We start from the raw sequence: 19,475 nt of genomic DNA, 5'->3' as shown, positions 1-19,475 counted from the left end.
CCTCAGTTCACTGGGAAGTCACAGAAAAGGGAGCTTTGTGGACAGGGTCAGGGGATCAGCCTGGGGCAAGCTGCAGCTGTCCATCGCCTTAGCATTTAGGAGACACGTGCCTATGGGGAAAGAAGTGGGGAATGAAGAAGAGAATGGTGCAGACCGCTTCCTGGGTGGAGAGTGTGCATGCGGGTGCATGTCGCATCCTTTGTCTTTAGGCTTTTATTCCTGTCTTACAGAGGGGAATCTTAGGGGAGGTCTTAGGGGGAGAGTTTCAGTAGAACATTTATCAGATCTCCAGGTGCGTCCTTTCAGGGTCGTGGTCTCCACTGATTGGTCAGTGCCAGGGTGGTGGGAAGAGGTTCTTTAGTTATTGTAGCTGGTTGTGACATGGCCCACCTAGTTTTGCTGTTTTTTCTGGGCCTGGAACTGAAACACAGGTGAGGCTTAGATGTTATTGCTAGGGAGGTGACCTTCTGTACCTGGCTTTAAATTGGTTGGCCAGTCTCAGTTTCCCTATTGCACTTGCCAAAGAAGTTTTCCTAGCTTCTTACTCTCCTATCTCATTGCTGCTATTAGTTCTGACTTGTATTCTTGAGATTTCTTCACTCTCTGCCCCTCATGCTTGAATGAAGTGGAGCTTTCTTGTTCTTAGGTTAAACTCCCTTCAGATTTTGCCTCAAAATTGCATCTTGCCATGGAGCCTACTGGAATCTAGTGAGAAAGAGAGGCATGTGGGTTGTGGTACAAGGAGATAAGGTGAGGAAGAGTGAGCCAGGCTGATATGAAGACATTGTTTGATTTTGCAGTCTTTTGCTCCATTTTCTTTGAGTTTCTTTGCACCAATCAAGTAAAGATGAAATAAACCTTTACTAGCGTCATCTGCTTGAGGGACTTACCTTCTCTCTACAAATAAGGCTTCTGTGGTGAGGCACAACATTTAGTTAACTTCCGCTTTTAACAACAAATTTGTCAGTTATCAGCAAGATCCGTGTGACCCAGAGTTATATTTTTTCACCCCCAGCTCTCTGCAAAGAAACAAGAGTGCTAAACCCGGCAAGTCTCCAGGGTAAGTTACAGTGTAGTGTCTGGGAATTGGTGGTTTTGTGAAGACTGGTGGGGGCATGAAGATTCAAGACAGCAGCAAATGTGGGACCATTGTCCAAATTAAAAATGATCTCTGGTTTCTCATTTCAAACTTCTTAAAGAAAAAGTGATGGTGATTTCCCTTGAGTCTGACTAGAGGACAAAGTGTGACTTAATGCCATCAGTTTCCACCGTAATACAGGAGCAATGGAGCCTGTGATGCAGCTCGCTGTTTGCTAAGGGCTGTTTCTTTAGCAGCCTAGGAGTATGGCACAAGTGATAAGAAAGAGTGTGTTCAATGGGACTATTGTGAGAACTTGACATATTCAGCAAGAAAAAGAGGATTTAAATTTCTGCTCTATATTATTTATCTAGCTGCATAATGAAAGAAAGTTTCTATGTATAAGCCCCTTGCTTTGGTAAGTTTAGCTTTCATAGGTATAGCAACATATAGAAAATTCTATCAAAAGTGAAGGAAAGAACTGGAGATCATAGATTTGGGGGCTGAAAAAGCTCTTAGAGATCCAAATCCCTCACAATACAGATGGGAAAACTGAGAGGCAGTGAAGGCACTTAGGATAACTTAGCTAGTCAGTGGCAGCGCTGGAACTAGAACCTGTGTCTTTTAAATCATGCTCCCTTCCCCTATAGCAACCCATATCTCCAAAAGAATACTGTAAATGTATTTGTAGCTATGTTGGATTTTGGGTTAGGAAAGGAGAAAATATCTCAGTTGATAAACTCTGATAAAATGATTTCAGGGTCTGTTCAAAAGATTTCTCAATCTTTTGAAAGGTGATTTTTTTGACTAAAGTTCAATCCTACTCAAAAACAGAGCCCAAAAAAGAGGCACCTCTCAGTAATCGCGGTAATCATTGTTGTCATCACTCTGAGTCCTAGCAACCTCTCTGATTCTGAGTCAAGATGACTTAGTCAAAAGAAATTTTCAGCTGCAGAGTTCTTAAATGTGGACTGTGCCATAACAGTTGCTGCCAGGATCATTCTAAATAAAATGATAACAAACTTTATTGTGCTTTTTTGGGGTGGGGGAAGAGTAGTCTCAGTAGCAAGGATCCTGCAAGTCGGGACATTTTTATTTTGGCTGTTCAAATGGATTGTTGGCAGGGGTGTCATGACCATTTCTATTAATTGAGTTTATCTCTTAGCAGTTGTGATACAGTAAAGTTATTCACTGCTGAAAATAGGTGATATGTTGATATACAGAGGCAGGAAATGGCCTAAGGTATACAAATAATCAGGTCATGCATGCAAGGTAATTGTCTTTGTGGTACATCCTGTTGAAGACAGCTCTCTTTTTGGTCAAAAGTAGTTCCTTTCTGGGTTTATTTTGGAAAGTTGTTGAGTTCCAGTTGCGCAGACTCAAATTCTGGCTGTGGTGGAGCATAAGGTATCAGAAGAGTTGGCATACTTCTGGGTGGCTCTTCATAACCAGTTGTGTCTAAGGTAAGTCAATTTTTGCCTTAAGAGGAAGGAATCTATAGCTGTATGTCACAGCTCTAGCAAAGATAACAGATCTGTCTGCTGTGAAACCATCCTTTTTAAAAGCTTTAATAACCAGGGCAATGCGTAGCAGGTAGTCTATGCTTTATTTAAAAACATATGGTCAAAAGTCCAGATCAAGGATTTTGTAGGACATTTTCATCGTTTGGTTCATATGCATGCATCATAAGCAGAGTGATATAGTAGATGGATTAATATACAAAGAACCAATAGGTCTTGGTTCTAGTGCAAGTCCTGCTGGTGACTCACTGTGTGGTCCTGATCAAATCGATGATTTGTTTTTCTGAATTGCAATATTCTAACCTACAATTAATAAGGAGGAAAGCTTGGAATAGATCCTCTTTAATTTCCTTCCTAGTAATACAGCGATTTGATTCTAGGTCCCAAGGCACCTGAGAAAAGTTTTCATGAAGTGGTAAAAAATAGGGCCATAGTATGGAAATCTAACTAGAGTGAACCTTCCAGCAATATAGTCTATATCACAAGGAGAACCAAGTAACTTTCACCAAGGGTCATCATATTTTTTCAGAATTCTGTTATTGTGAGAACCTCAACTTTTAGACCTTAAGCAAGTGTTTTGCAATTAAATTCCCTTTTTTTCAAGTGGTTAAAAAAAAAAGACGACAAGGGAAATCTGAAATCTAATCTCCACAGTGACAATGCCACTCAGTCAGTATTTCTCAATCTTTTAAAACCAAAGTCCCATTTGAAAAACATTGAAAGATCTCCTAGAGAAACCTACTCCATCACATTCAAGTTTTCCAATTACAGTGTATATAACAGCCAAAAAATATTTTGTAGATCTGTATTTTTATCAGTTTGTATTATAGGAAAATAGTTCTGAGTGCCAGATATACTTACTACAATATGAACAGGAATGGGGGATGGGTGGGTGGGGTGGGGCCAGGGAAAGCAACTGGAGAAAAATTGGGACAACTGTAATTGAACAACAATCAGAAAAAGGAAAAAAACCTTTTCTTTTTGAAGTAACACATGTTTCCCACTATTAAACATGAAGAATCATGGCCTTAGTCCTGCAGGCTATATCTAACAACTCTACTTTTTGGGGAATTTCTAAAACTCAGGAAAGTACAGAATTCAACCAAAGGCCCTTGGAGATTATTCTCTGTATAAGTAAAGGTCTACTGTGTACCAGACATGAAAGTGGGTACTTTCCGTACATTTCCCTTTTAATCTTTACAGCAATCTGTGTGGCAGACACTACAATCCTAATTTCATAAATGAGGAAACTGAAGCCCAGAGATAGGAGTGAGTTATTTCAGACTAGAGAGCTGATAACTGAATCAAGATAGAGACTCAGGTCTGCCCAAAGAACATAATTCTTTCTTCTCTGAAAGTACTTCCCTAACTGCAAAAATGACATCTAAATATGCTTTTTTAAGAAATAATTTTAAAAATTTAATAAGGATTCATGCAGGCAAGAGCAATTCAAACTTGAGATATTAGCTTGTGAATAGTCTAATTGTCTTAATTAATTTCAAGGATGAAAATAATTTTCACTTCCTCTAATTTATAGAAAAATATATAGACTTGCATAATATATCCAAATGCTCATGGAAAAGTTAGAGTTAATTTTAATTAATTCAGGAAATAGCAGAGTTTCAAATTCAGTTGCTCTTCTTTGGCTATGGTTGTGAGCAATTGAATGAAGGACACCAAATTCATGGGGATCAGACTGGCTTGGGCAATTTGTGGGAGATTTTTCTGGTTCAAAGAAGAAGAAAAGTGTTAAAAACAAAGGCAAAGCAATTTAGTTTCCAAAAGGGCCTCTAAAGGTTGTCCCTTACGGATTGGGCAGCTCCCCCATCAGCAACCCTTCCATGTTTAATTTTCCCTTCTCCCAAAATGACAAACTCACATACTGGCACTATCATCAAATGAAATGAGAGAAGCAAAATTGATAAGTATGTTCACTTAGTGGTATTAGTGACTTGAGGAGGGATGAAAAGAGGGCCAGATGAGAGGGTAAAGCTTTGTAAACTTTTACTAGAAAAAGAGGAGTTACCTTGACACCAGAAGCCTAGGTTCCACCCTCCTTACTCTGTCACTTGCTAGCCTTATGTCCTCAGGTAAATTCAGTTCTTTGAGGCCCAGTTTTCTGATTTGTAAAATGGGGATGATGTCTTCCAACTTAATTATTTCCAATATAAACCTTTAATAATAATTAACAGCAATTGAGAGATGTAATGATAATAACTTTGTCAAGTGGAAATCGTCAGGTTGCTTGAGATGGTGGTGGCTGCACTGGTGTCAGGGGTTGAGAGGAGCCATGTCTACAGAGTCATGGCAAGTGAGAGCTGGGTGGGCTTTAAAGACCATCCAGTTCAAAAATAAATGAAGAAACAAAATTGAAACTGACTGATAGACGCAAGAGTACACTCGTGGTTGCCAGAGGGAGGGGTGTTGGGGGACTGGGTGAAAGAGGAGAAGGGATTGAGAAAGACAAATTGGTAGTTACAGAATAGCCATGGGGATGTAAAGCACTGCACAAGAAATATAGTCAATAGTAGTGTAATCACTATGCATGGTGCCAGGTGAGTACTTGAAATATTGGAAATTACAGGCTTTGAATCTCTCAGGTGTCCATATTCATTAGACTTCTACCTTATTATCATTGCCTTGTCCATATTTTCCTCAGTAGCAGAGGGAGAAAGGCAATGGATGTTGCTTGGGATAGTAACTCATGAGAGAAATGTTGAAAGTAAAACTGCCTAAGGCTCCAATAATATGTGTCTATCCCCGTACTCTCATTTATACAAATCAATGTGTATGAACTGGGCCCCTAAATATAACTAACCCCCACCAAACACAATGAAAAATGTAAAAGTCTAAGACACAGAGACTTTCCTCAGAGACATTCTTATCGTGCAGCCTGTCATTTCACTAAGAGAACAAGGAAGAAGGAAGTCAGAATATGGTTGCCAAAGATAAGAAAAAGATAAGGATTCAGATGGGACCTTGAGAGAGAATTAAAGTATTGACCTCCATTGAAAATAATCGTATTAGCTTAAAAATGTAGCTGATTTTCTGCTCAAATGATTAGATTAGAACACTGTGTTTCCCATTAGGGGTTAACTCCTGTCACCAAACTCTTCTTTCAAGAGAAGAAGTGTCCCTCCTGATGGTCCTGATATTTGGTGTAGGCGGTGTGTACCCTGGACAGAGCAGTGCACACTGGAGGAACCAAGAAATATTTACTTTTATGAGGAAGATATCCGCCTTTCACTGACTGACTTATTTCACTCAGCATAATACTCCCCAGTTCCATCCATGCTGTCGCGAAGGCTAGGAGTTCCTTCTTTCTTTCTGCTGCGTAGTATTCCACTGTGTCAATGTACTACAGTTTTTTGATCCACTCATTGACCGGTGGGCATTTAGGCTGTTTTCAGGACTTGGCTATGGGGTAAGGGGGTTAATGGTGTAAATAAGGGGAGGGGACTAGACAAGGAACATGTATGAATGATCCACGGACATGGACAACAGTGTATGAATTGACTGTGGGAGTTGGTGGGGGATGGGTGGAGGAGGGCAAAGGGAAAGAATTGGGATGACTTTAATAGAATGACAATAAATATGATTGAATATAAGGAAGATATTTCAGGCACTGGCAATTCTGCTCTCATCTCTTGTCTAGGTGGTCCATGAGTATAGAACTAGGGTCTGAAGTACATACTAAAAAGATGGCATTTTCATAGGTTATAATTTTGCCTGGCATTTATTGTCTGTGTGGTCCTGGTTAGCTAAGTTGTTATGCAACATCAATGAGGTTAAATCCTTGGGATTAACCCCTACATGAGCCAGTTAACATCAATTATTTTGATTGTATTCTATGTTTAGCTTTGTTCTAAGACTAGGGAGAAAGAGAATGATAACGAAATTTAGGGCATGGCACCTGAGTTCATAAGCTCACAGCCCAATGTGGAAAGGTCTATAAATACTTAATAATGTAAGAGTTATTGTAGGCAGAATATTTGTTCAGTTAAGGATATTAACTGGATGACTATGTGCCAGTCATCCTGCTAGGTTCTGGAGACTTTAAGATGACTAAGACATTTTTCTAAATGGAAAAATTTCATGTAATGCAGTGAGTGTATTGTTAAAAGCAATTCCTGTGGTTACATGGTAGCCTAGATTTGCATTTGTGATACATCATTTAGGTAGCAGATCAGAGGTGAGAAAGGTGTTCCCTTCACAGAATAACAACCAACAAAAGTAAGGGGTTGAGATGATTTTGGAAATAATAGCATTGATAGTACTCTAAGACCTTGGGTTGGGCTGGTTTCTACTCATAGGATATATATCTGAGGACTGACCTGTGATTTCTAAATTAATTATTTTGTACTTCTCTCAGGCTTCTATAGGCATGACTTTCTGGGATATTTATGGGCTATTATTAGGGTATTAATGCAATAAAAAATAGTACACATTCACAACAAAAGAGCATTATTCCATTTTCTTGACATGCACATGATACTATGGACCAGTAAATGTATCTAATACGTGGATGCAAAATCATGAATTAAACTCCTGTTCACAGACAGCATACAGTATTTTGCATATATTTACTTAACTGTAAAGTTTTATTTCCAAAGTTGATATTAAGTGCCTGGTGTACACACAGTTATCAAGCAATTACCCCCACTGTCTTCTCAGACATGCAAACACTTTGATAATTACAAATCGACAAGTATCATGGCTGCATGTATTTCAGAAGTGGTCAGAACAGAGGAGGATGCTGGAAAGTTTGAAATCTTTCAGATCTTAATTCAAAACAGGAGATTTTAATCTATGTCTTCTTTAATTCCAAAGCAGTGGCCCCGCTTCTTCAGGGTGATGCGCTTATCCTTGTTGGGGTCACACTCATCGAAGAAGCAAGTTATGCAATGTTCTATGTGTACCAGAGATGCTTGCAAAGGAGTAATCTTGGACTGTGTCAAGCCTCTGTCCACAGGCTGTTGGCCACATTCACTAAACTGTCAGTGCACAGGATACAAATACATGTGGTATTTTTTTTTCTTAAAGTCCCTTAAGAGATTGTTGATGAAATGATCCCTAGCCAAGAGTCTTTTCATCCAGGTAAATTATCTTGACTTTATTTCTCTGCTTTGCATTTACATATCCAGGGTGTTCAGAGTTAGGTTCATATAGTTGCATGGCAATATTCTTTCTTTCTTTTTTTTTTTTAGAGCTTAGTGGTTTTTTTTTTTAAAGATTTTACTTATTTATTTTTAGAGAGGGAGAAGGGAGGGAGAAAGAGAGGGAAAGAAACCTCCATGTGTGCTTGCTCCTTGCACGACCCCTACTGGGGACCCGGCCTGCAACCCAGGCATGTGCCCTGACTGGGAATCGAACTAGCAACCCTTTGGTTCACAGGCTGGCACTCAATCCACTGAGCCACACCACCCAGGGCACATGAAGATATTCTTGAGCCAGCCTTTCATCCTTAGAGGAAACTCAGTCACTTCAAAGTTCATACAAGCAGGAATAGATTTGCAGGCTCCACAATAATCAAGCTACAGTTGATGCCCCTTTTTGGTCCCATCCAGCCTGCACTTAGTAGCAAACACATGACAGGTGCTGGCATAGGTCTGATTGTCAGTGCCACAAACTTAGTCAATGAGTTTTGAAGGAGGACAAATGATTGGATCTTGGCAAACACAGTGCGGTTCTCCCTGTTTGTCATCCTTACACGTGTCCTCTTTTACACTGTAAATTTATGCAAGAATAGACATTGCATACCCTCACGTTGCCTTCACTTGAACTTTCATCTTTATGTGGTGAGTTCCCTCCTTTGTGGACCCCTTGGGATTCTCTAGGGTCAATGGTATCTACATTCTCTTCTCATATGCTGCTTTTCTTTGCTTCTCATATTCGATGTGACAGTAATTGGAATTTGCTCTTTTAGCCCCCTAGAAGGCCTCACCTTTGGTCAAATAGTCGTCACTTGCACTGTGCCTGAGGCATTATCACTATCCTCAGTAGGCTCTATGAAGAAAACCTCAGAAAGTCTTTTCTCTATTTCTTCAGGGTTGCTGATGACTGCAAGGCCAGGTTCTCCTTCTTGGTTCAGCCATTTGCCACCCTGATTGTTCTTATTGATTTTTGATGCATTTTCATCGTCCATTTCTTCATTGGAGTTATCCTCTTCTTGTTCTTTGTGACCCCTGCTCAAATGCATCTTTCTGCACTTTCCTTACTTGAGTTGGTTGATTGGACTCTTTCAAAATATTATCACGTTGGGTACTGCCTTTTTCCTGTTTGCTTAAAATATTCCTTGGGAAATTCTTTCTCCATTTGTTGGTATCATGGTGGGTACCAACTTCACCTTTCTCTTTTCCCCTTTCCTCTTCTCCATTGAGAATGTTTGGATCTTGCTCTTGGTTTCCTTGATCACTTAAGTCTCTGCCAAGTTTGCTGCTCCTGTTCAATTGAGGCTGTGAATTATTTATAAGCTTTTCTTGGTTTTCCTCTGTCTTTGTGATGCTTTCTTGTTGGTCACAATCTACAATGGAACTATCAGGAGCAAGGGAATCAATGTTCTCTGGGAGGTTCTTCTTTGGAGGCTCACTCATCTTCGTCCAACATACCTTCAGTTGGAGTATACTCCAGATTCTCACTTAAGTCACTTTTGGTTTCCTTTCGCTATTGTAATCTCAGCTCTTGGCTGTAACTCTGGTCCTGATCTGCTGACCAGTCATGGTTTCCCTCCTTTGACTTTTGGACTGAAGATTTTTCAGCATTATGGTTGTGATAGTCTCCTTTGGATACTGTAGTTTCCTTTTCATTTTCTGCACCCTTAACCCTTAAAATGGGCACTTTGGTGTCATCAGGTGTTATTAGCACTTCAGCCTATTGGGCAGAACTCAAGGAATCAGAAATTGGTTGGGAATGATCAGATATGAACTGTGCATTTGTTCTGGGCTCCAGCAGAGGGAAGATAGAGTGGACTAGAGTCACATGAGGAGAATCTGAGGTTTGTGGCTCTGGGGAGAGAGCTGAAGGGACATCCACCAGGATCCCTGTGCTGAGTCCCTCTCCCACACGGCAAACACCATATTTCGTGGGTGGTGCACTCATGCATGACTTTTATAAGTTGAAAAGGATAGGTGCAGGGAATGTTGATGATAATAGCCTAATGAGAAGATTAATTTTTAGAGTCTTAATGGTCTGAAGGGTCTTTAGGGTCTTAAATATATACTCAGGCAGCAGAAACTTATTAATTGACATATCAGGGTTTGCATTTTTGCATAAGGCTTCCAAATAGGGAGTTCGAACTATTCTGTATGTAATTCAAGTCAATTATACTACTTTTGTTTGAGTGCTTACTATGTAGAGGCCTACATCTTGGCTATATGGTGATGAATAGAACAGATCTTGTTACGGCACTAAGGGAGCTAACAGCATAGTTGGTGAATTAGCCAATAAACATGTATAAAAAATCTAAATGACAAATGTTGATGCTATGAAGAAAAAGAACAGAGAGTATGAGAATGTGTAATGATGTGTATGACTACCTAGATAGGACTGACAGACAGTGAAGTTCTGTCTGATCTGAAAACTGAGATCAAAAGGAGTCAGACATATGAAGAACAACAGGAAGAGAATTCCTGATAGAAGAAACTACACATGCAGAGGACTTAGGAACAAAAGCTTGGCTTGTTCTAAGAAGTGAAAACACTTCAGTGTAGTTCAAACATAGAGAATGGCATGAGGTAACGTGGGAGGGCACAAGAGCCGTATTAAGTATGGCCTTAAGGTCACAGTGAGAAGTTTGGCCTTAATGCAATAGAGAACAAGCAAAGGTTTTTGAGGCAGAAGAATGATACAATATCTCAAAGAAAAATCACTTGAGCCATGGTGTCAAAAGAAGAAGAAGTTAAGAAATGACATAGTCCCTGCCATCAAGGCGTGCAGAATCTAATTAAACAGAAACCTGTTAACAGAATTACACTGAATGTGGTAGGTGCCATGACAAAGATGAGAGAGTATGGAGACAAGCATAGGATCCAATTATAATGCACCATAACTACAATATTCAGATTTTGTGACTTTAGTGAAAGTTACTTAAGCTCATTTGGTCTCAATTTCCTCATTTTTAGTATGGAAATAACCATAGGACGTCTATGAGGATTAACTGGATAATATGTGAAGAGTGTCTAGACTGTAAGTAAATGGCAGCCCTCAAGAAACAGTAGACATAATTAATGTTAGTGTTCGATGCAGTACGGGGAATGGACTACAAGGGGCAAGACTGGGGTCCAGGAAGTCCGCTGAGACATCTGCTATAATAGGCAAGAGGAGTGACAACAGTAGCCTGGATTAGGATGACGGTAGCAAAAGTACATATGGAATGAAGATGGACTTGAGAGCTTTGTAAGGGGGAGAGTCACCTGGTATCTGATTGGATATGGGTAAATATAATGATTGAGGTTGTGGACCTCCCCAGTTTCCACTCGAGTATGTGGGAGGAGACTCGTGGCATGGCCTGAGAAAGGGAACTCAGACTTAAAGAGTGAGTCACCAACCTCACACCTCAGTCTAAAACAGGAAATGAAAATATATGTAAATTCTTTAGACATATTTTGTATAGGGAGAGATTTAAGATCTGTTTTCTAAGGGAGAGGGACTGGCATCACACTGGGCCAAAACCAACCAGAAACAGTCAACAGTGGAGCCAGAGCAAAAGAGAGAAAGGTAGGGGCAGGGGCAAAAACAGAGACAGAGATAAAGCAGACACTCCAATTTAGTCCTTCCATTCAGCATTTTCCTGTTCATGGCTTAAGTTTTCTCCCTTCTTAACCTTCCTCATTTTCACAGATTGTCCACAGCAAACTAAATTTTTCTTCTCTGAGAGTTTATATTTTTGCCCTCCCCAAAACAAATTCCATCAGCATCTCCCAGCCACTGGGATTTTACATTTAATTGCCACTGAACAAATTTGGGAAGAAAAACCTCCCTACTTAACCTTTCAGTTTGGAGAAGAGAGGAGGTTGTGGAAAGCAGGCTATGCAAATCTCTAAACTCACAATAAGCTGTGAATTGCGGAGGTATAAAGACCCACAGAAAAAAGGTGTGAACTGGATCTCTAGCTTGCTTTTCTGACCAATAGAGCTTTGTTATTTAACAGGAAAGTGCGAACCAAAGACACCCTTTTAGTAAGTGAAACTTACTATACCACTGAAGCGGGAGAAAAAAAAAATACCCAGATCTGTAAATTGCAGAAGTGGAGGGGTGCTATGGGTGGGTGCGAGAGGTTTTTTATTTCCTGAAATTTAAATGCACTTGATGCATTTTCCTTTGCTCTCTCAGAACCTCTGCATAGATGATAGATGAGAGTACAAACAGTGCCAGTACTAAAGGCAAAGTGGGTGGTAAGGAGGGTTGGTGATATGTGTGGGGACAAGTTTCCAGTTATATCCTGATGGCCTAACTAGAGTAATAGATAATAGGGTTGTCTATGGGATTAGAAATGTCCTGCCATACTGTGCCCTTTGAAGGCACATTATGAACCCCATGTGTCATGAGGAACCCCATCGTATTAAACAGTCCCTCCGGAGCGGGGAGAAGCTAGTGGAATAGTGAAAATAGCATAGACTTTGGATCCAGGCAGTCATAATAGTGAATTTCATTTTTGCCATTTTCTAGCTTTGTTACCTCAAGAAATTAACCGAATCTTTCTCTCTCTGAACCTTAGTTTCCTTATCTGCACTGTGAGAATGATAAGAGTACCTACCTCTTAAGAGGGTTGTAAGAGTTAAATTAGATAATGCATGCAAAAAATTCCATTGCGCATTCTGGGGCACATCATTGAGAGTCAAAACATAATAATTATTTCCTGTTTTTTCCCCTGCCAGCGCCTCTCCACCCTCTTTTCTAAGTCATACATTCATAAGCAAAAGACTGCATGACTTTGTAGAACATATCACAGGGAGGCCAACAGAGAGAACGGAATATAAGGGGCAGAAAAGTGAAAGCACTGTCTAGAGTAATGGTAGCTCATAATGTTGACTCTAATTTATCTGTGAATTAATAACATGGGATTCTGTTCTTTTATCCTATTTCCTAGAGCAAGGCTTAAAGAATATTGAGTCATTCTGCTACTTATAAAGAGAAAATTTAAAAAACCCCTCTCCTTTGTTTTCTATGGCACTTTTTAATTTTTTGTATTACAACTGATACTAAACATTGTTTTATATAAGTTTCAAGTGTACACCATAATAGTTAGACATTTAAGTAATTTACAAAATGATTCTCCCAATAAGTCTAGTACCCACCTAGCACCCTACATAGTTATTACATTATTGACTGACGATATTCCCTATGCTATAATCCCCTGGTTATTTTATAATGACCCTAAAGATTTCACCAAAACACTATTAGAACTGACAAATAAATTCAGTAAAAGAGCAAGATACAAAATTGATATTCATAAATTGGTTGCATTTTTATACTCTAATAATGAACTATCAGAAAAAAAAATTGGGAAAGCAATCCCACTTACAATTGCATCAAAACATACCTAGGAATAGATTTAACCAGGAGGGTAAAAGACATGTACATGGAAAATTATGAGACATTGAAGAAAGAAATTGAGGTGATACAAATGAATGGGAGCATATATTTTGCTCATGGATAGGCAAAATTAACACTGTTACAATGTCCATACTTTTGAAAGCAACCTATAGATTTAATGCAATCCCTACCAAAATACCAATGATATTTTTCACAGAACTACAACAAATAATTTGAAAACTTACATGAAACCATAATAGGCCCCAAATAGCCATAGCAATCTTGAGAAAGAACAAAGTTAGAGTTATCATGCTACCAGACATCACATTATACTATGAGGCTATAGTAATCAAAATGGCATGAAACTGGCATAAAAAAAGGCACATCTATCAATAGAACAGAATAGACAGCCCAGAAATAAACCCATGCCTATATGGTCAATTAATATATAACAAAGGAAGTGAGAACATACAATGGGGTAAAGACAGTAACAACTACATATGGTGTCAGATAGGTATGAGATATATCAGAATGTTATATAATGCCTAATCACTGGGGTGTACACTTGAAACTAATATGATATTTTATGTTAACTGTAATTAAAAAGAAAAATGGTTTAAATAAACATTAAAAAAAGAAAAAAATGATTTTGGGAAAACTGGACAGATACATGAAAAAACTAAACCACCCTCTTATACCATAGACGAGGATAAACTCAAAATGGATATAAAACTTACATGTAAGACCCCAAACCATAAAACTTGTAGATCGAAACTTAGGCAATAAACTCTGTGACATTGCTCTTTGTAATGTTCTTTCTGATATATCTATCTCCTTGGACAAGGGAAACAAAAGGAAAACAAAAAAAACCAAGTGTGACTACACTTAAGAGGTTTTGTACAGCAAAGGAGACCATCAATAAAACTAAAGCACAACCTGCTCAATAAGAGAATATATTCACCAATGATACATTCATTAAGGGGTTATTATCAAGAATTTACAAATAACTCACACAAATCAACACCAAAATACCCCAGGCAATCTAATGAAATAATGCCCAGAGGACCTGATTAGACACTTCTCTAAAGAGGACATACAGATGGCCAATAGACATATGAAAAGATGCTTAACGTCACTAATCATCAGAGGAATACAAATTAAAACCACAATGAGATACTATCTCACACCTGTCAGAATGGCTATTGTCAATAAATCAACAAACCACAAGTGCTGGTGAGGATGTGAAGTACTCTCGGTGGGAGTGCAGACTGGTGCAGCTGCTATGAAAAAAAGTATGGAGGGTCCTCAACAATTTAAAAATGGAGCTGCCTTATGGCCCAATGATTTCACTTCTGGGTATATATCCAAAGAAACCCAGAACACTAATTTGAAAAAATATACGCACCTCTCCGTTCATTGCAACATTATTTACAATAGACAAGATGTGAAAGCAACCCAATTGCCCATCAGCAGACAAGTGGATAAAAAAGTTGGGGTACATATATACAATAGAATATTATAAGGCCAAAGAAAAACCATGAAATCTTACCATTTGTGATAGCGCGGATGGACCTAGCAGGGGTGTCCAACTTTTTGGCTTCTGTAGGCCACACTGGAATAAGAGTTGTCTTGGGCCACACATTAAATACATTGCAACACATAATCACAAAAACATCTCATCCTGTTTTAAGTAAACTTACGATTTTGTGTTGGGCCACATTCACAGCCATCCTGGGCTGCATGCGACCCATGGGCTGAGGGTTGGACACCCCTGACTAGAGGAAATTATGGTGAGTGAAGAACTTCAATCAGTGAAAGATGAACACCATATGAATTCCCTTATATGTGGAATCTAAAGAACAAAATAAACAAACAAACGAAACACATTCACAGATACAGGAAACAGACTGCTGATTGCCAGAGGGGACGGAGTTTGGGCGACTGGGAAAAAAGATGATGGCATTGAGAACGTGACTGATAGTCACAAAACAGTCATGGGCATGTAAAGCACAGCATAGGGAATATAGCCAATAATATTGCAATAACTATGTATGGCGGCAGAGATATTGGGGTCAAATCCAAAAGGTTTTGCATGGCAAAGGAAACAATCAACAAAATGAAAAAAACAACCTACCAATCTGGAGAATGTTCACCAGTGATAAATCTGATAAGGGTTTAATATGCAAAAATTATAAATAACTCTTACAACCTTAACACCAAAAAACAAACAAACAATCTATTTAAAAAGTAGGCAGAGGATCTGATAGACATTTGTCCACTCCTTTTTTTTATAAACTTAAGACAAAATAAAAACAACAAAATCCTTACTCCACCTGAACAATAACTTCACTGCATTATTTCTTCCACTTCTAGCATTTAATGTAATAAACATTCCTGCAATATGGAAAGAAGCTATACTTGCAAAATTTGTCTTTGAGAGAAAAAGAAATGAGGAAAAGAAGAATGTGTATAAAGGTTAGACACCTTGTCCTTCAGAGATCTGAAATCCCAGATCTCTGTTCGGTGGCTTTGTGGCCGTAATGAATTCCTCTCTGGGCCTTGCTTCATCTACTTGTATTACGTCCAGAGTGAATTAAATAATTTTCAAAGCTCCTCTCCAGTCTAAAATTCTACAGGAAAGCTAAAGTAAAATAATGAGTTTGTTGCTTTTCTGCCATTCTTATTTGCAGACAGCCTATGTAAACCCAAAGCGAGACCTTGAGACGCCCTAAACATTATTCTATATTCCTCAGGCCCTACATATAATACATAATAAAAACCATACTAAATGATAAAATAAGATTAAAGAAATCCAGAAGTCTTTTATTCTTTGTGATGACTAATTTAATGGAAACAAAACAAAACAACCCCGCATGAAATCTTAAATTGTTTCTAAGAAATGGTATTGGTGGCTTGTTTTGCTGGCGTCCTAATCAATGTTTATTGTGACTGTTGGATAATCTGTTATGTCCATGATGTTGCACCAGTACAGAATTCTCCTTAGACAGAGAATTACCCTCATAAGTGGAAATATCCCAGTTCAGTTTATACATTCATATATTACTGGAATTTTTCATGTAAATTTGGAAGGAAATCTAAGCCAAGGGTGAGACATAAAGTGCATGAGAACCACAAGCCATTGTGATAAAATAATCAGATAGCATACTGGCAATGCAGGCTAAGAGAGGGAGGGCCATTTTGCAAGTTGTGGAGTGCCACGGTGGGAAGTCAGGGCCCAATGGGCAAGGTAGCAGATGAAGTAAAGACAAAAGGACAGAAAAGGTGAGGCTCAATCGCTATCATTGCAATTGAGAATGAGTGAGCAGTGTTTACTTTTGACAAGGGCTGGGGCAAGACAAATTTGGGTGCAAGAAAAACAGATTCAAATGCCATACCATTTTTGCTGTGGTGGGAACAAGAGCCTAAATGCTTCCGGATACCCTTGCCTGCAAAAGCCAACTTTCACCATCTGTGAGGGCAATTTGGGGACAATTTCATGTTCCTCTAAATGATTCATTAGGTGACTTTAGATGAGTGGTATGTTTTCTGTGAGCATTTGTTTCTGTGAGCATTCATCTGCAAACAGGTCCCTTCTAATTATAATATTCTGTTTCTTTCCAAGTCTAAACAGGAATCTGGGTGTTGGCTGAAGAACCGATTAACCATTTTACTCCTTTTTTCTCTTTGCTCTGGGCAGGGATCATAACTCTACGGCTTACCTTAATGAATATACTGAAATATTCAAGATGTCTAACAGCTCTACCAATGCCTGCGATGACACTCCTTTGCAATTTCAGCACACGCTCTATGCAACCACTTACATTACCATCTTTATCCCTGGTCTTCTGGCCAACACCGCAGCCTTGTGGGTTCTGTGCCGCTTCATCAGCAAGAAAAACAAAGCCATCATTTTCATGATCAACCTCTCTGTGGCTGACCTTGCTCACGTGCTGTCCTTACCCCTCCGGATTTACTACTACATCAACCGCCACTGGCCTTTCCAGACGCCCCTTTGCCTGCTGTGCTTCTACCTGAAGTATCTCAATATGTACGCCAGCGTTTGCTTCCTGACCTGCATCAGCCTTCAGAGGTGCTTCTTTCTTCTCAAGCCCTTCAGGGCCAGAGACTGGAAGCGAAGGTACGATGTGGGCATCAGCGCTGCCATCTGGGTCGTCGTGGGCACTGCCTGTTTGCCATTTCCCATCCTGAGAAGTGCTGCATTATCCAAGAAAAACGAATCCTGCTTTGCTGATCTTGGATACAAGAAAATGGATGCTGTGGCTTTGGTTGGAATGATTACTCTTGCTGAGCTGGCAGGATTTGTGATCCCAGTCGTTATCATTGCATGGTGTACCTGGAAAACTACTATATTCTTGAGACAGCCACCAACGGCTTTCCAGGGAATCAGTGAGAAGCAGAAAGCACTGCGGATGATTTACATGTGCGCTGCGGTCTTCTTCATATGCTTCACCCCCTATCATATAAACTTTTTTTTTTACACCATGGTACAGGAAAAAATCATTATCAGTTGTTCCATTGTCAGAAGCACACAGTATTTTCACCCTTTTTCTCTATGCCTTGCAAGTCTCTCCTGCCTTTTGAATCCAATTCTCTATTACTTTATGGCCTCCGAATTTCGTGACCAACTGTCCCTTCATGGCAACTCTCTGACCCGATCCCGCCTCATGAGCAGGGAGAGTGGTTCATCAATGATTTCCTAAAAATAAAATAACTCTTAAGTTGCAACTTTTTTTAACTGGTCCCCCCCCCTTTTTTTTCCAAGACTGAAAGACCAGCCAAACAATTTCTGTAACTGAACTTGGGGAACAACAGAAATAAATGTCCTCTTATGTAATAGTTGTGGTCATAGGGGTCTGATGGTAGAGGCAGAATGTGAAAAATGTGGGAGGAAAGGAAAATTGGGTTTGCCTGTTCCCTCTTTGAAATTCAAGGCACTTTCAAGTCTTTACAGATGTTTTCAACCAAATGCAAATGAGAAATTTTATCTGAAACATTTCTTCGGGAAAGGATTGTTAATAAGGTACAATAAATGAATCTTTTCTATGTGCAAATCTTTTTATATGAAGACATTTATTTGTGAATGAGAGTAAACATATCCTGTCTTTCCAAGAGATAAATGAGCAGGCGTGAGGGAGTGAAGAATGAGGTGATGTGGCACAAATGTCAGGACCACAAACCTATTTGATTAAAGGGCATGGGAATTTGTTCATTCACTGAAAATGTCTTGGGTGTCTATTGTGTTCCGGTTTGGCACTTTCCACATATAGCATCTCATCAGGCCCTTCTCATAAACTTGTGGAAGTTTCCAATATAAATAAATAAATGGAACTTCAGGGATCTGAAGGAACTTGTCTGGGCGATAAACGTTGGTGAGTCAAAATTTATCCTGTATGTACCACATACGTTTAGGCCATTCACTCCACTCGTGTTGTTATTTTTACAAGGTCCGTACTAAGCTTGACCTGAATGGTGATGACACAGACTAAAGCTAAGACACATGAGACCAAAACCATTTTTACAAAATTTACCTGAGATTATCTGAAAAGTCTGCGGGGTGTAGGGGTAAGTGTCAGGCTTCAGGCTGCAAGGTATCAAATGATAAATGGATGTTGTTCTAATACAGCCTTGAGCTACAGAGTCCTGATGATCAGGGATATAGGAAACCTAAATAGTTTATTATTTCCCCCAAAATATATTTTAAGGCTTAATATAGGTCGTATAAATCCCATCAACAGATTAAAGACAGATTTAAAGCTGAGAGATGAGCATTCTGTGAAACAAAACAAAATTTGAAGCTTGCCCAACCTCTTTTTTCTAAAATCATGTTATGCATGTCTCTGAACATGTATTTATTAAGAACCTTCTCTGTGAACAGAGCTCATAGAATTGGATTAGAAACAGGAAATATTATTACATCATGAGTGAATGGGGGAAAAGTGTGTGTTGTCCTTCTGGAAATCTTCAGTTTTCTGGAGGTTCTAGCTATTGTTTTAGAGCCATTATGGAGGATTTAAATATAAAGAATCCTTAACTTCTCAGGTTGGCATTTCTGAAGCTCAACGCAACATTCTAACCTTTTATGCTTGCAATTTAAATAGCATGTCAGGCATTTGGTGTGCAGAGAGGAAGTGATAGTCTTCAGAATATCTGTTTGAACAGACTAGCTATGGATGAGGGGACGGCTAAACAAGGACGAATTTTTTAAAAAAGGAGCAAGGATTCTATGGCAGGAAAAAGTTCTGTAATTATAAAGCAGTGAAATGGATTTTCTTGTGCTTTGTTAATTGGCATCTGAAAGCACTGCCTAAAGAGGGTTTTCAGAT

At 39.2% G+C, this 19,475-nt stretch overlaps 1 protein-coding gene and 1 pseudogene across 6 annotated transcripts in view; one reads left to right on the top strand and one right to left on the bottom strand.

Annotated features, from left to right (window-relative positions):
- LOC129065395 (putative P2Y purinoceptor 10) overlaps positions 1–18,319 on the top strand; it is a 67,888-nt gene extending 49,569 nt beyond the window's left edge. For 3 of the 6 annotated variants that reach the window (XM_054566651.1, XM_054566655.1, XM_054566653.1), the window contains one exon: positions 16,829–18,319. In XM_054566651.1, coding sequence (XP_054422626.1) covers positions 16,829–17,852 — 1,024 coding nt within the window. In that variant the 3' untranslated portion in view covers positions 17,853–18,319. Of the gene's footprint in view, positions 1–1,015; positions 1,173–16,828 lie in introns of those variants that run through there. The other 3 variants (XM_054566654.1, XM_054566652.1, XR_008528582.1) reach the window with 2 other exon arrangements.
- Positions 7,386–9,528, bottom strand: LOC129065394 (SPARC-like protein 1; annotated as a pseudogene).
- Positions 18,320–19,475: the final 1,156 nt, after the last annotated feature.

Source organism: Pteronotus mesoamericanus, unplaced genomic scaffold, assembly GCF_021234165.1.
Source record: "Pteronotus mesoamericanus isolate MK-2021 breed Mesoamerican mustached bat unplaced genomic scaffold, CSHL_Meso_final contig_177, whole genome shotgun sequence".
NCBI classification, from domain to species: domain Eukaryota; kingdom Metazoa; phylum Chordata; class Mammalia; order Chiroptera; family Mormoopidae; genus Pteronotus; species Pteronotus mesoamericanus.
The sequence above is the reverse complement of the archived record's forward strand: the minus strand, read 5'-3'. Positions and strand labels throughout refer to the sequence as shown.